At 32.4% G+C, this 16,180-nt stretch overlaps 3 protein-coding genes and 1 long non-coding RNA gene across 4 annotated transcripts; 3 read left to right on the top strand and 1 right to left on the bottom strand.

Annotated features, from left to right (window-relative positions):
* Positions 1 to 919: 919 nt before the first annotated feature.
* LOC123200074 (elongation factor 1-beta 2-like) lies at positions 920 to 3,126 on the top strand. Its single transcript, XM_044615182.1, has 6 exons — positions 920 to 1,087; positions 1,164 to 1,280; positions 1,376 to 1,445; positions 2,258 to 2,375; positions 2,592 to 2,705; positions 2,801 to 3,126. The coding sequence occupies exons 1-6, from the start codon at positions 1,002 to 1,004 to the stop codon at positions 2,962 to 2,964; spliced, it is 669 nt and encodes a 222-aa protein (XP_044471117.1). The 5' UTR covers positions 920 to 1,001; the 3' UTR covers positions 2,965 to 3,126.
* A 1,829-nt stretch (positions 3,127 to 4,955) lies between these two features.
* On the top strand, positions 4,956 to 7,118 carry LOC123208851. The gene is made up of 2 exons (XR_006500845.1): positions 4,956 to 5,133; positions 6,220 to 7,118. It is a non-coding gene; the product is annotated as an uncharacterized LOC123208851 (long non-coding RNA).
* Positions 7,119 to 8,567: 1,449 nt separating this feature from the next.
* On the top strand, positions 8,568 to 10,695 carry LOC123208850. The gene is given in 2 exon segments (XM_044626447.1): positions 8,568 to 8,693; positions 8,696 to 10,695. Coding segments are annotated over 2 exon segments (1,935 nt in total). The 5' UTR covers positions 8,568 to 8,590; the 3' UTR covers positions 10,528 to 10,695.
* Positions 10,696 to 11,058: 363 nt separating this feature from the next.
* On the bottom strand, positions 11,059 to 15,472 carry LOC123198275 (4-diphosphocytidyl-2-C-methyl-D-erythritol kinase, chloroplastic). Its single transcript, XM_044612955.1, has 11 exons — positions 15,259 to 15,472; positions 15,074 to 15,169; positions 14,928 to 14,996; positions 14,748 to 14,852; positions 14,609 to 14,665; positions 14,325 to 14,525; positions 13,494 to 13,586; positions 13,314 to 13,413; positions 12,777 to 12,876; positions 11,797 to 11,882; positions 11,059 to 11,371 (listed from the first exon to the last, which is right to left on the bottom strand). Exons 1-11 carry the CDS (start codon positions 15,421 to 15,423, stop codon positions 11,271 to 11,273), a joined length of 1,173 nt encoding a protein of 390 aa, XP_044468890.1. The 5' UTR covers positions 15,424 to 15,472; the 3' UTR covers positions 11,059 to 11,270.
* Between the last annotated feature and the right edge of the window lie 708 nt (positions 15,473 to 16,180).

Below are 16,180 nucleotides of genomic sequence, written 5' to 3'. Positions count from 1 at the left end.
ATGTAATATAATTAGTTTGGGATTGAAATAATGCAATTGTTCTTAAAAATCACAATTTTGATTTGAATTTAGAGTATCCAACCTTATCCAACATCAACAAAAAAGAGATTTTTTAATAAAAAATATCATGATAATCAGAGACAGATATACATGTGTTATCTCTCTACTCTGCCCTATTTCCTCTTTTTATATTAATGTATTTACTTAAAATACTAATATATCTTCGTAGTTTTAGATTATACATGTTTTTTCCAATTTATTTTTTTTATTATACATATTAAGATAATTTACATATATTATTTATAATATTTGAAATAATGAATTATTTTTATTGTTTAATATGTTTATATTGTGGTTAGAAGGTACGGAAAAAAAAATTTTCTTTGTAAGTAGGGGATAAGAAATCTTTATCATCCTTATAACAAAGACAATGATTTATATCTCTTACAGAGTCCTAGTCCAATGAAAACAATTTTTATCTCTATCATTGACGAAAACATTTAGATCTAAGAGAAAGCGAGAAGTCAAAAGGAAAAGAGAATATGAGTAAAGACGACGACGATCGTCAGAAATGGTGAGAAAAAAATTTTAAGAAATAAATTAATACTTTTTAAATTTTAGATAGAGAAAAATTATTAAATTTTTAAGTCTAAAAAGAAAATATGTTTAATTTTTAGTTTTATAAATATTTTTAATTAAATCATATTTTTACCCAAATATATTTCAACAGGATCATGAGTGTTGAGATTTCATGAAACCTTTGGAGGCAATAAGTTTTTTTGCCATTTTAGAACCTTAAAAATAAAAAAAACAGTTCTTGTATGTTAAGTCGGGGGGTTTGTGTGAATCTTTAAAATTAGTTCGTAATTTGACAATTTTCCAATCTAGGGTTTCTTACGTAGATATAAATACCACTCCTTTAGTGTCAGCCAAACTCTCTTTCGTGCTCTATCCGCTTCTCTCCCGTCCTTCCTCTCTGCTTTCATCCAATTCAATCACAGATGGCCATCACTTTCTCAGATCTCCATACCGAATCAGGCCTCAAGTCTCTCGAAAACTATCTCTCCGGAAAGACTTACATTTCTGGGTTTGTTTTCCTTCGTTTATTTATTTATAATCTTTAAATCTTCTCCTTTACTAAACCTTTAAATATTTGGTTACAGGGATAAGATTACAAAGGATGACATCAAGGTATACGGTGCCGTTTTAGAGAAGCCAGGTAGTTCCTTCCCCAATGCCAGCAAGTGGTACGAATGCATCTCTTCGCAGCTCGCCCCAGCGTAAGTTATAAAATTTTTAATTGTTTCTGATTTACTTGAATTGATTTGATAGATAGTTTGAATTTACAAATGAAATTTGTTATTTGGAATTTCAGCTTTCCTGGAAAAGCAGTTGGTGTCAGAATCGGTGGCAAAGGTGCTCCAGTTGAAGCTACTCCAGCCAAGGTAAAAATGTTTAGCTCAATTGTGTGCTGAGGTCTGAATTCAATCATGTTTAGCCAAGTAGACCTGGCCATGGTTCATGAACCACTGGTTTTGGTTTGGAATCACCAGTTCACGATTCAAAAAAATAAGAATCCTGAACTGAAACTATTACAGGACGATTTAGAGTTCTTATTTTTTTGAACCGTGAACCGGTGGTTCATGAACCATGGCCAGGTCTACCTGTTATTATTGACTCTAGTCAACTGTAATTTTTGATATCCACGATCTTGTATACATGTAGGTGAACTTAGTTTTCCAGAAATATAGATAAAAGGGAAGCTTGACAATTCGAGTGAAAGTTTTAGAAAAGCTGCTCATACTGGTTTTCCCCTCCTTTTTCACCTAGTAGAGGGACACAAGATGGGAATGTGATCTGGTGATTTGGATATTTTTCTTTCCATCACAAATACTTTGGATCTTTGTCTTTCATCTATGATTGTAGATTAGTGCTGGTTGTCATTTAGGAATATAGATTCTACCTCAAAGAAGTCTGACTGATTTGGATTTATTTATTTTTATTTGATGCATTGTGATCAGTAAATTAGGTGAAGGTATTGGGGGAAAGAGATTGAAACCCTCTGTTAACAAAAGCCTGCCTAGTAGTGCTGTTGTGTATCATTTCTTTTTTGTTTTGTTAAATGAGTTTAGGTTAATCTGTGGATTATTATGATCCTAATGTATGTTGAAACCCTTTTGAATGGTTGAATGCAAGTTTTCTATGGTATATTTGATGTGTAAATCTTGTTTTTTTCTTTTACATTTGATTATACCAGGCTCCTGCTGGAGATGATGATGATGATTTGGATCTTTTTGGAGATGAGACAGAGGAGGATAAGAAGGCAGCAGAGGAGAGGGAGGCAGCTAAAGCCAAGTCTGCCAAGAAGAAAGAAAGTAATGTTTCTTTCCTTATTATTCTTTATGGAATCTGATTATGTACAAATGGAATGAATGAAGTAGGTCCTCTATACTTGCGCCGTCTAGCATATAACATGATTGAAAATGCTGGAATGACGGGATAAAACTGTATTATTTATTGGTTGCTGTAAAAGAGAATATAACTTTTATTGATCATAGGAGTACTGATTTTCTTGACAACATTATTTTTAGGTGGGAAATCTTCTGTTCTGTTGGATGTGAAACCTTGGGATGATGAGACAGACATGAAGAAGCTCGAAGAGGCCGTTAGGAGTGTTGAACTGGCAGGTCTCCTATGGGGAGCATGTATGGTTTGATTTACTAGAATTTACATTTTGGCTTACGTTAATAATGCTGCACATTATATCTAATCCAAGTACTTGTGCATCGAATTTTTGCAGCAAAACTAGTTCCAGTTGGTTATGGGATTAAGAAGTTGCAGATCATGATTACAATTGTCGATGACCTTGTTTCTGTGGATTCACTCATTGAGGAACGTCTCACAGTTGAGCCGTGCAATGAATATGTCCAGAGTTGTGACATTGTTGCCTTCAACAAAATCTAAAAATCTTTTGATTGTATTTCATATAGGATGCTATTGCCAGCCACTTTTGGTCGTGGTTTAGTTTTTGTCTTTTATTTCTCTTTGCGCGCAGTGTTTTTAGTTGTACTATTTGTGAAATGGAGAAGGTTATCTTTTAAGTTAATTTAAACCTAATTTTTTCTATGGTTTTAGATTTTAGTTATGTAGAACGGGAAGGTTATTTTTATTTTGAAATACTGTTTTACAAGGCCTTACAAGTTTCGGGAGATGGGAGCCTGGATGTATGATTACTGTAACATCCACGTCAATGTCATGGTTTAATTATATAGTTTATCATGCATCGGCATTTAGATTTTATAACCCAAAATATTTTTAAAATAATAAAATTATATATACATATTTGTATGTATTATTATATAATTAAATGATTTTGAATTAAAAATAAAAAAATATGTAATTATTTGATAATATGTATGAGTGTGTATATAGTTATTTATCTAAAATAGGTGTATATACTATTACTCTTTTTAAAGTTATTCGTAACATTTTTATCTAATCATATGAACAACTGTAAATATATTGTTTGTTTTAGATATAATTTATTCTAGTTTTGTTTGTAAATTTTGCAAGATAAAACATATCTTGACAGTATAAAAATTTTAATGTTATTTTGTAATTTTTATCTTAATATTTTTAAATTATCTGAGAAATCTACACATATTTAATATTTTTTTTATATTTGATCAGTATGGATTTATCTTCGAGGGTTATAATTAGAATAATTAAAATTTCAATATTAAATGAAAATCTCGTTTTGTCAAGGTTCAAGCAAAAAGAATGTACAAGTAGTTTATGTTTTGAACATGGGGATAAAGGATTATGTTCCTCGGTTCAAAGTTTTTTTTTCTTTTTATAAAGACAAATTTCACCCAAATTAAATTGCCCTTTTAAGATGGAATCAATAATTATACCAAGCAAGTCGAATTCAATAATCATTTTTATAATTATTTAATCAAGTAAGTTAAAAGTTTAATATTAATATGTTATAAAAAAAATTTAATTTATGTTTTTTATATATAAAATTTTCTCTTTTATCAATTAAACTATTTCTATAGTAGAAAAAATTTTGAATTGCGGAGGTCCTCGACAGAAACAATGGTAAAATCCTTCCTCCCAAAAATGCCATTTCATCTCATTTTCTAGAACAAAAATAAATTGCAAAGGCAGTATAATTTTATTAAAATTCTAATATGAGCTTTTTTTTAACAACATGATATTTAAAATCATTTCTAAACTATCTGAGAAGAGTAAATATATATATATAAAATTTAAATATATAAATAATATAATTATATATAATTAAATATTATTTTATCTTTAATTTAAAATTATTTAATCATATAATAATATATTATTTATATACTTACACATAGTTTTATTAAATTAGGAAGGGCCTTGGGATGGAGATTTCGTTCTTCTTCCGGAAGGGGATTGCTATGCCTATTTATACTATTTATTAATTTATTAATAAAGTTCAAAATAATAAATAAGTGTACCAACAAAATATGACTGAAACATCTGCAGGCTAACTCATCATTCATCAAAATCATTGTTTGTCTATCATATTTTATATTTTAAGAGAAATATATTTTTAAAAGGCCAAACGACTTATTCCCACCTAAGTTTTAATGTATTTTTAAAGTTTTATTTATGAGATTTTAAAAATATAAATATTTATTTATGAGTTATTAACTTTAATTAAAATAAAAATAAAATTATTATTTTATTATTAAACTTTAAAACTTAAAAATTTATAGTTTAAAAAATAAACAATTTTTTTTTTTACCTAAAAGTAATTGCATATGGCCTTAAGATGGTAAATTTTAGGCCACCAATATGAGGCCCTAATTAAAACAGGCCCATATTATTGAGATTATTGTTTAACATGCAAGCCACCCAGCCCATAAGGGATTTTGCATTAAAAAAAAAAAAACAGTTAGGAGAGAGAGTGTGACCAGAAAAAAAAAAAAAAAAGGGGAACGTAACGGTGCTGCAATGAAATGAAATAAAACTAGGGCAAGAAGCCGAGAGAAAGAAAAAGAATTCGAAACAAAGCGAAGACTATAAATATATTTAGCAGGAAAACCGCCGTTGCAGGTTTGTTCACAAGAGTTCAACGTTGAAGCCTAGGTCAGTTTTTACACAAGTTGATTTCTGTTTCTGTTTGAATCTAAATACTGGTTCAATATTTAGGGTTTAACTTTCTGTTTCATCAATAAAGCTAATTTTCTCACACCTTATCAGTTTTGAAGCATGAAATTTCTGTTGTCCGCACTCTGAAAGCTTTACTGCTATGCTTATTGTAGATTTTTTTCCGGGTAATAGAATAAAATCTCCAATTATTTTGAGAATACGGTAACTTATTGTACTTAGAAGCCTTGAACTAGTTACAGCTATAGATTGCTGAAACGAGGATTCAGGCGAATGAGGATTTTAATTTGTAAAAAAAAAAAAAAAAATAGAGTAGCGCTTGGGGTATATAGACTGAAATTGTTTATGGGAGGATGAATAAGTTTTTGTTCATATATTTATTAAATTTGGTTAAATCTAGCCTTTCAGAAGAGTTTGTTATTCGTGTTAATCATTCTTAACATTTGTTGTTTGAATTAGTTGTGAGTTTATTTATTTTTCTTTTAGTATAAACTAATGAACTCTTTTCTTTTGAAATTTATGATTATCTTAATATGCTACTGGATTACTTTGTTAATAGTTGTGGATTGTTGAGAAAATTTATTCTTATTCATGTAATTCGTTTAAATTGATTGGGATGTATTAGAGCGGGGTTAAGGATTGCTTTTGTGGAGCTGAAATCAGTAATCTAGTATCAAAAAAGTGTTCGGTAAATACTTTTAACTATGATTAGTCAATAAGTATATTCTTTCATAATTGTTTTTTGGTATTAGATCTGAAAAGTAGCTTGCAATGCACTTTACAAAATTTGATTTGTTGAAAATATTGACTACAAGTAGACGAAGAACAATTTTACTGTTACAAAATAGCATCAATTCCCAAGTAGCATAATTATCATAATAATTTGAATTAATAATAATATTTAAATAAACTATTAGTTAAAGAATTGGGATAGAAAAAGAAAATTATTGTTGCCTACTTTTACCATCATGGAAGCTTCTCCATTTTTTTAAATTTTTTATAGCTGAGTATTTTCATAACAGTGCTAGAAGTGATTGTGCTAAAAACTGTAACATTCACAAACAGCCCCAAGTCATCTTAAAGGTTGCTTGTGCACATGTGCTTGGAAATAAGGGAATGTTGGAGCTCTTCTACTTCGAGAATTCTTGATGTAGAGCACTTGTTGAGTATCATAGGGGTGCTTCCAATCCCATAATGTAAGTTAATTGGGCAATGTTTCTAGGAATAATACCATAAAAACATTCATTTCACTTGAGTTGATGAATGAAAACTTGCACACTAAAAGGAGGCTCACCAATATTAAAATAGAGGGGCTGATTTTTAGATATGAACAAAATGGAGACAAAATGATAGGGTTGAATGGGCTAGAGAGGGATATGGTAAGAATACAATACTTACACAATTGTCATTGGAACAGAACATATTGTCAACTACTTTCAGAACTGTATTAAGGTATTGAGGTCAGGAGACCAGCTATTCTTAGGTTTAATTGAGCTCCTAGCACATTAAAGAAGGTTAGACGGTCAGGGAGGAAATTTTGAGGAGATTGAATGGGATGTTATGTTGTGCTATTTAAATAAAGCTCGAGGACACATATCTTTCCTTTATTCTCTTTCAAAGTGGTTGGAAATATGTTAGCCCTCGATTGTAGCAACATATCACAGAAGACAGCAAAGCAATGAAGGTCTACAAGAGGAGGACAAAAGATATAAAGTGGCAAATGAGGCAGGAGGAAAACAGATAAGGCAACAAGAGAAATGAAGGTAGGCAGTTCTGGTTTTTAAATTTAGTAAATTAGGATTCAATAATAAGGGGAGGGTATCTATCTAAATAGCTTAGGAATAATTCAGACCCTTTTGAGCAGAGTAACTGTGTAGGCATTGATAAACAGGTGGAGTGCCTGGATAGTGTAATCATTAGCTGTAATTCCATTCTTCTCAATAAAAGTATTTTGTTTCTCACAACTCTAATGTTTCCTTCCTACAATTTGCTTGAGAATTTGAGTGTTCTATCAGAATACTATAAAAAGATGTTTTTATAGTTTTTAAAGAATTCTTTAAGGGATGGTGATCAATAGAGCTATCAATTGACATTCATTTAGCATCCCTTCTAAGTAGGCCTGGATATGATTTGAGCCGGCTCGGCTCGATTTAGCTCGGTTCAAATTCATTTGATTTAAATTCGAACTGAACTCGAGCTGAAAGATTTGGCTCGTTTTTTAAATTGAGTTGAACTCGAGCCAAGGGGTGTTCTACTTGGTTTAGTTGGAATTCATGACTCGATTTGGCTCGAATTCAGTAGATTGAATTGGCAGTTCGAATTCATGGTTTGAATAAAAAATTTTGAATATTATTTGGGTAAATGACGTTGTTTTGTCAATTAACCACAAACTCGATCCACGAATCTAAACCATACATTCAAACCATTAATTTGAGGTGAACCTCTACTTCTAAGAAAGTATGGAAGATCAATCTAACCACAAGTGTAGAAAGTCAAAACTGAGTCTTAGCTTTAAGAATAAAATTAGTCTTCGTAAATATCAATACTAGTCTGCAATCTGCTTTTGTAAAGGGCAGACAAATATTTGATGTGATGCTCCACTTGCAAATGTTGTTGATGAGTGCAAAAGAGGAAAAAATAAGGAATAGTGTTACCATCTCAAATTTGTTGATGACAAATAACCTATTTTGACTGGGTATGAATCATTAATAGCTGATGTGCTCAAAGTTATTGAATGAGTTAGTTCTCTCTCGTCTTAAGTAAACTAATCAATCATTTTTCATTTTGGCCCTTTACTACTTGGAATTATCCTTGGATGGTAGTGAAAAAATCAAAAAATAGTCGGATGTCAGAAGAAGATCCTCCCTTTCCAATGTAGGGGGACTTGTTGTAGTGTGATTTGTGCTATCTGCTGATATACTTACAAATTTTAAACTGAGAAAATGATCTGTGGTTTCCTTTAGGCAGGTATGATAAGGCTGCTGGTCTTCAATTTGGCTAAAATCTTGTTCAGGTTTTGAGGTGGTTTAGTAATTGGAAGTTTGAGGAATAAGAAAAGGCACTTTTGTAAAAATGCTTTTTAGTTCCCCCATGAGAAGAACACTTGAACCAATGTACCATGGAAATTGTAACATAAAAAATGTGGCATAGAAGGGTACATAAGTTGTATGTGTTTGGAATCTACGGGCTTGTACTCGCTTCTCTTAAATTATAGGGAAGATTCTTAAATTTCAGTCATTATTAATATCTTTTGAATGTTTTTTTATTAAACAAAAAATTCATTAAAAAATTTTTGATGAACAGATAAACTAGTAGGTTTTGTCCACATGTTTAGGAGAGATAGGATAGGTTTACCTGTTTGCTTGTCTGTCTTCTATAGATGGTCTTATTGTTAACTACTATATGCATTGCAGGAATTTATCTGCATTACAAGGAAATGTCTCCAGCATCCAGGTCTAAGTCCAAGGACAAAAAAGCCGGGAAAGAAACATCAAAGGCTTCTTTAAAATCATCGGGATCTGCTATTGCAGGTAGTAGTATCCAGCCAGTGCATACAATCCAATATCAGGAACATTTCATACCTTTGAGTCAGTTCCAGCTAACTCTGGATCAGTCCTTCATAGTAATGGTCGTTTCAGAAACATAGATGAAACAGACGAGCATGTAGGAGGCTCCCTTGTATCAGGGGTTGAGTATGACTCTGTTTCTAACAATGGTAGCTGGTCTGGTGAGTCAGAAGAGCACAAAGAGAAAACATCTAATCCTGTCCGACAGGAAACAATGCCAGGAGCTGACAATGAGAAGAGAGAAAAAATCCGCCAGAAAAATGAGAAGAAGCATCAACGTCAGAAGGAGAGGCGAGCTCAGGAATTACAGGAGCGATGTAGTGGCTATCTCATGTCGAGAAAGCTTGAAGCATTGGCTCAACAGCTTGTGGCAATGGGATTTTCTCATGAACGTTCAACAATGGCTCTTATCATGAATGAAGGCAAAGTAGAACAGTCTGTTGCATGGCTGTTTGAAGGGAGTGAAGAAGCAGAAAAGAACAAGGACCTGAATCCTGGTGGGGGTAATTTGAAAATTGACATATCTGAAGAACTTGCTCGGATTGAAGATATGGAAATGAGGTACCAGTATACAAAGCAGGAAGTTCAAAGAGCTGTTGTTGCTGCAGAGGGAAATCTAGAAAAAGCAGCAGAAACCTTGAGGGCAATGAAGGAGGAGACACCATCAAAGCCTGAAGAGACTGGTGATCCTCCTACTAGTGATAGTGGTGTACTTTCAGTTGGTTCTAGTCACAACTTGGAAGTAAGGTCACAATTAAAATCCAATCCACCTCCTACTATACAACAGCATAGGGATGAAAAGGATTTCAACTACACAAAAGCAGCTGTTACAGTTGGAGTATCTTCCCAATCCAATGGTAAAAATGTTCCAGCCCTGAAGAGAATTGAACCAAAACTTGAGCGGGCAAAACTTCAAAATACTGTAGTGCCTACTGAGAAAAGATGGACAACTGCAGGATCTAATTCTTCCAATTCCTATTCCTTGGCATCACCTTTGCAAGCATCACCTCCACCAGCCAAGGCAGAAACTCAGTATATACCCATTGGAACTGAAATCAAGATCCCATCAACTATTAGGGAACCAGTTATGATGATGCAGCGACCCCAATCTTTGACTGCAAAGCATGTTCCTGCTACAAGCGTGAGTTCATCTGCTGCAAAAACCACTGCAGCTTGGTATCCTACAAATAGTGTTGAAATTATGAAATCCAATGGGTTTATGAGCCACATCCCTAGTTCAACTCATAGTACAAGCACTATTAGCTCCAATCAGATGTATCACCAGCTTCACTATCCAGAACAGCAATACTTCATACCTAACAGCAGTTCAGAGGAGTCTCTTGGAAATATTTATGGAAATACTTCGTGGAGTAGGTCAGGTTCTGCACCCATAATTTCTGCTGCATCGTCCCTAGGGCTTTTCTCAGGGTTGGGATCAACTGGTTCATCTGGGTCCTCTCCAATTGACTGGAGCACTACTGGCTCGTTGGCACAATTTGATTATACAAATATCGACTGGAGTTTGAATCGAGGCATACCCTCACCAAGACCTGGTGGATTGTGGCCAGGGATAACATCATCGGTTAAGAACTCACATATATATGATTCAAATACTAATCCTGTGAGTGCTAAGCCTACAATGAGATTGACTCCAGCCAACGGGAATGCCCTTATTCCGGGATCGAAGGATGGCATAGGGTCTAATGGTGATTCATCAGCTGCCAGTTCTAGGGAGTGGACTTCACCATTTGAAGAGAAAGATCTTTTTAGCTTACCTAGACAGTTTGTTTCTTCTCCTTCTCTGTAGAGTGGGAGAAAAAATTTAATGAATAAATTGAAGTTAAAAAAAAAAAAAACAAAAAAGTGTTTGGATTTGATTTTGATTGCTGGTTCTTCCTATGATGCTGTTGTGTTGATTGTTGGTAAATATATTCAGTGAAAAAGCATCCAGAAGTCCTTGATTAATTTATCATCATATCTAGCCGTAGGGACTCATGTTTTTCTCAGACATTTCTGGTGTTTGATTTCTTCAATTTAATAGTGATATTCAGATAATTTATCTGAATTATCTGAATAAAGCCATTTTTCATCATCTAATTCTTTTTATTTTTTTTTCAATAATCACAAATAATAATCTTTTTCATCAATAATCTTACACTCTTCAGTGCATTATTGTTTTCTTTTTTTTAATCAGAAAACTCTAATTAGACTGTACTAAATAGATTAAATCTTAGATATAATGATCGATTTTATAATTATTATATCAAATAAATAAAAAATTTAATCTTAAAATACGATTAGAGGAAATTTGAACCTATGCGCTTAGAGGCAAAATATCTTGCTTTTGAATGATATCTTGAGCATCAAAGATTCTTTCATTTTGCTTTTACTTTGTGGAGGTCAAATTAACATAAGATAGGCAAAGCACTTGTGATGTGGAGCTTTGGCAGATGAAAGTGAACATTTCTAAGCTCAATAGAAGTAACATTTGGTCATGAAATACGTCCACCAAACCAAATGATTTATTTCTTTATTTCCCGAGAGGATACATCACCCCTTACTTTCGGAAAATTCAGTGGCTTGGAAGGAGGCACTTGCTGAATTCGATTCACTATACCATTGATTCTCTTGGCGAGTGATGAACCTGGCCTCTGCATTCACAAAAATATGATGATAACTTCAACATCTGATAATACTAGCCACTTCGCAATCACAGCAAATGGAAGCAAGTTGACATATCGATAGATACATCACTTGAACATGCTAATCAAGGTACATACGGGCCATTTGAACGGTTATACTAAGCTGTTAAACAGTGCACGGTAGCAGAAATGTTAGGTTTGAAACCGCAAATTGCTTATGCTTTAGCTACTAGTTGATTAGAGAGTATAACAGATGCTATTTAGCTTGCAAATCAAGTCTAAAGAAACATGCCATTTTTAACTTTGACAAAACTATGGCTCGACCTTTTTGCTGAAAGCTACTTCATAGATAAAAGTCAACCCAAGGGCTTCCACAAGTATATTATATGCAAACGCAAAGTAGGAAGTTACCATTTCAACTATACGAGGTGTACCTGATAGAAAGACATCTTCATAATCAGTGTCATCGTAGATGAACTGTGGAGGATCCGGGGAACCAATGCCAACAATAGTGCTACCACTGCATCACATATGCAGATATCAGAAGCATGTTTGCAGTAATTAAAATCGAGAAAAGAGGGACAGGAGAACTTAATTTCATTTATTGATGATTAGTCAGAGAAAGGATGTCTTGGTACAATTTCTACCAAACACATCTGTAAACAAATACAAGCAAATTCATTCGTGTTATAGGAATATTTTAAGGATTTGAACAGAGGAACTCTTGACAAACCTGAATCTTTTCTCCATTTTGAGCAACCAGTAATCCCAAAAGGTTAAGATTAAAGACAAGAGCCAAAGGTAAAGTTTAAACTCAAAGCAATTATATCAAGAAGCTTCTCTGTTTTTCCTTTCACTGATTTATCTTTGGCAAAAAGTGTAGAGAGTTTGTTTGAGATCAAAATTTGTATCTTGTTTTTCACCACTGAAAGTGAGTATAGGTTGCTTAAATGAATATGATAACTAAGACATTTTAATTTGGTCTGAAGATTGCATCACTTCTTGGTTACACAATTATTTCAGTTTTGATTTCACAAAGTGTCTAGCTTGTTATATGATACACAAAAAAAAAAAAAAAAAAAGGTTCTCTTCAATCCAATAATACAGATTTTATTTCATAATTTGATTACAATCATGCCTTGACTCAGGTCTTCAGATCAAAAGTACGAAGCTGAAATTTTTTCTGCCTGGGATCAGAGCATGCAAGGTTGCATTCTAGATCACATTTAGTAACATAACTACTCAAGTAATGAAAAAACATAGAATTGCAGCATGCGTAAACAGTGATGTAATAATGACAAGACAAATTCTTAGTAAATCCATTGAGTATGTACATTATAAATACTCCAGGCACATATTCTATTGAACTTGCATGCTGGGATAGAAAATGAGACTCAGTTTCCAGTTTCCATACCTCCCAGACATAAAAACAGCATCATACTGTCCACGGCTAGCGGCAATAATACGCTGTTTTAATCTTTTAAGAGATGGGAGAACTTCAAATGCTGGGGCTTCTGTAGAGAATGCAAACACAAACATGTAAATTAATAACTGTCAGGATAAAAGAATCATTAGTTCTATGCATGATCTAGGGAAAATCAAAATGCATAATCACTAAAGTACAATTATGTCCTCAACATAAAGAAGACCCAAATCACCAACCATCCAACTAATTTTAAAGAAAAGCTGAAACAATCATTGGTTTGATGCATGATGCCTGTGAAACCGATGAGTGCTTCAGTATGTTGGGGAAAATAGAGAAAAAAAAAAGACATTGCTAGAAATTTAGTCAGACGACCTGCCTGATCAACTACCACCAAATTATCCATGCTCCTTCCAACCCAGGAGAGTTGATGTGGTGTAGATTGCCGAATATGAGGGGAAATAAGGAAAAAACGAGTATGGAGAAAACCAAATAGAAACATGATGAATAATATTTAAAAACTCATACCTAGATCATTGATACAAACATCTTGAGATATACCATTCCTTGAGATCTTCTCCAGCAATGTTAATGGATCAACCTTACTGGTTTGATCTAGCTGAAGTTTCTGAGAATTCAAAACTTCTGTTAGCATTGAACTTCATAAATAAACTAGACAGTGCAAACTTTAAACCAGAAAATACATACCTTGTACACTGCAGCAGTGGGGCATGCTTCCCTAGGCTTTATGAGAACCATAGGGACATCCAAAGGTATGGGTGGAGGAATATCTTGAACGATCTGGAAAAACAAGTATAGTTCTGATAAATATGGGGCAGCTTCAGTCAAATGACAACAAAAAATTACGTCCATAAATGAATTTGCATTTGAATCTGCTCTAAATAATACAACAATAAGATCGTTGAAAGCTGTCTTATTGTTCTATCTCTGAAAACTGGTAAAATCACTCTTTCCATTCTGTTAGATAGATAACATGATAAAATTCTGACATTAAAAGATAGGGAAGTGGAGCTATGATAATATATTGTCATCAACACAATTCATTATCACAATGGACTTATATTATATTAAAATACACCCAATAACTCAAAATTAAGTATAAATGTGCCAACATCATGTAACCTAAATGTTAGTTTCTTGAATCTACTAACACCTAATACATGCATAAATTACCCATAACATTAGAGAATCCTATAGCATATCTAAAAGTGTCACTGCAGCATAGCATCTTGTAGTTACCAAATGCATTCAAGAATATTGAAAATAAAAAAAAAAACAAAACAAAAGAGGTTACTTTAACTTTCTCAAAAGAATAAGTGAAAGAGTAAGTCTGGATCATTACATCCACAAAATATGAGTAGCTACAAAACAGCTTAACATGGATGGTACTCTAAAAAAGAATGCAACACCAAAAACACACTATGATACATATAAAAAATTATGAAATTAAATAACCTGATCAGAAGACGGACTTACACAACATTTAATAGCTGCATTTTCCTGTAAAAGAAATCATACCTCACCTCTACCGGTACAATAAGCTGCTCCATGGGAGAAAAAGAAGGGAATGTCTGAACCAATCTCACTAGACCATTCTTGAAGTTCCTTCTCAGTGGCAGCACCACCATTGAATTGGTTTGCTGCCCATAGTGCAGTTGCAGCGTTACTGCTTCCACCGCCAAGACCCGCTCCAGTAGGCACCCATTTATCAAGATGAATCTGCCCACAAAAATTTCTAACGTAATTACTTGATTTCATATAGTCTACCGTAAAATTGAAATAAATCAAGTTTCAGTTTTTACCCAAAAGAAGTTGTCACTACCGGTCTTCTTCCTATAAAGGTTAAGGGCTTTAATTATCTGCCAAAGCAAAGTTGAAATACCTTTACAAAACACAGAAAGAGAAACAAAAGAAATAAAATAAAATAGACTTATGCCGTACCAAATTTTTATCATCAAGAGGAACTCCAGGCACATTTGTGGAAAGTCGATCCTTAGTTTTTAATGGAGATAAAGAGAACTTAATTGTATCACCTAAACTAATTACCTGGAGTCACAAAAGGGTCAAAATTTAAAATTGAAAACCTTTTGGTAATAACAAAAGAGTACAGCATTATCTTACATGAAAGAAAGACGCCAAATCATGAAACCCGTCTTCTCTTTTGTTTGTTATTCTCAAGAACACATTAATCTGCAGCACATTACAAACCAAAATCGACATCAGAAATACCAAAAAAAATAAAATTAAGGAGCATAAAAAAGAAATACCTTGCAGGGTGAGAACAAAGTAAGCCTAGAAAGAGGGGCATCCCTGTCCACTTGGTCTGCCAATTTGTTTATCCTTTCATCAGGGTCATAAACAATCTAGAAATTAATTGAAAGCAAGAAAATTAGCATTTAGAAAGTAAAATGAACTGAAACACGAGAGAAAAGAGAATAAAATTACAAGCCACCTCCATTTGTTTTTTGGTGGAATTGACAAGTGCTGTTGGTGGTTTCTTGAAGTGAAGTTTTGGTTTTGAAGAAGAAAAGCCATGTTGTGGTGGGTTTAGCTTGAAGCTGCTTCTTCTAAAGGAAGAAGAAGAAGAACAGGGAACAAATAGTTGACAAGATGCCATTTTTCTTTTTTGGTTCTCTAGTCTCCGCAACTGCTGATTATACTGGCTTTTGTAATTTATTATTTTCTCTAGGAAGGTTAATGATTTTTTACCACAATTCATTCATCCATTACTTACTTTATTTTTTCAGTACTAATAATATATATTTTGTATTATTATATAATTAAATATTATTTTTATAATATAATTATTTTAAGTATATAAATTATATATATTTAATATATATATTAAATGATTTTAATTAAAGATAAAATAATATTTAATCACATAAAATATACATAAATATATATTTATTTAAATACTAAAGTAAAATATACATAGTATTACTAATTATTTTATCATTAATTTAATATAATTCAATTATTTAATAATACACATCAAATATATATTTATTTATATACTCAAAATAGGTAAATATAATTTTATTGTTACTAATATGCATTAATAATTAAATTTCAATTTCATTTAAAATAAAATTATACATATCTATTTTGAGTAAACAAATAATTACATATTTAATATATATTATTATATAATTTGATAATTTTAAATTAAAAATAAAATAATAATTAATTATATAATAACTATATAAATATTATTTTATTTATCTATTAAAAATAAATACACATAATATTGTTCTTCTGTTTATATAATATTACTTAAATGTTGAAGGTTTGTATTTACATTTTGATTCCAATAACAAAAAGGCAAGTATATGCTTAACCTTGTACTTTTGGAAATCAATTTTCTTAACTAT

The sequence above is a fragment of the Mangifera indica genome, chromosome 2 (assembly GCF_011075055.1).
Source record: "Mangifera indica cultivar Alphonso chromosome 2, CATAS_Mindica_2.1, whole genome shotgun sequence".
In the NCBI taxonomy this organism is placed as follows: Eukaryota; Viridiplantae; Streptophyta; class Magnoliopsida; order Sapindales; family Anacardiaceae; genus Mangifera; species Mangifera indica.
The sequence above is the reverse complement of the archived record's forward strand: the minus strand, read 5'-3'. Positions and strand labels throughout refer to the sequence as shown.

What these genes read in the sequence shown, in the direction of transcription:
- LOC123198275 (XM_044612955.1), bottom strand. Translation starts at nt 15,423, where the DNA reads ATGGCATCTTGTCAACTATTTGTTCCCTGTTCTTCTTCTTCTTCCTTT. An exon ending in GCTGTTTTTATGTCTGGGAG is followed by an intron (nt 11,883 to 12,776) that starts GTATGGAAACTG and finishes TATGTGATGCAG; the next exon opens with TGGTAGCACTATTGTTGGCA. An exon ending in TGAAGATGTCTTTCTATCAG is followed by an intron (nt 11,372 to 11,796) that starts GTACACCTCGTA and finishes TTGTGAATGCAG; the next exon opens with AGGCCAGGTTCATCACTCGC.
- LOC123200074 (XM_044615182.1), top strand. Translation starts at nt 1,002, where the DNA reads ATGGCCATCACTTTCTCAGATCTCCATACCGAATCAGGCCTCAAGTCT. An exon ending in TCTTCGCAGCTCGCCCCAGC is followed by an intron (nt 1,281 to 1,375) that starts GTAAGTTATAAA and finishes TTGGAATTTCAG; the next exon opens with CTTTCCTGGAAAAGCAGTTG. An exon ending in GTCTGCCAAGAAGAAAGAAA is followed by an intron (nt 2,376 to 2,591) that starts GTAATGTTTCTT and finishes CATTATTTTTAG; the next exon opens with GTGGGAAATCTTCTGTTCTG.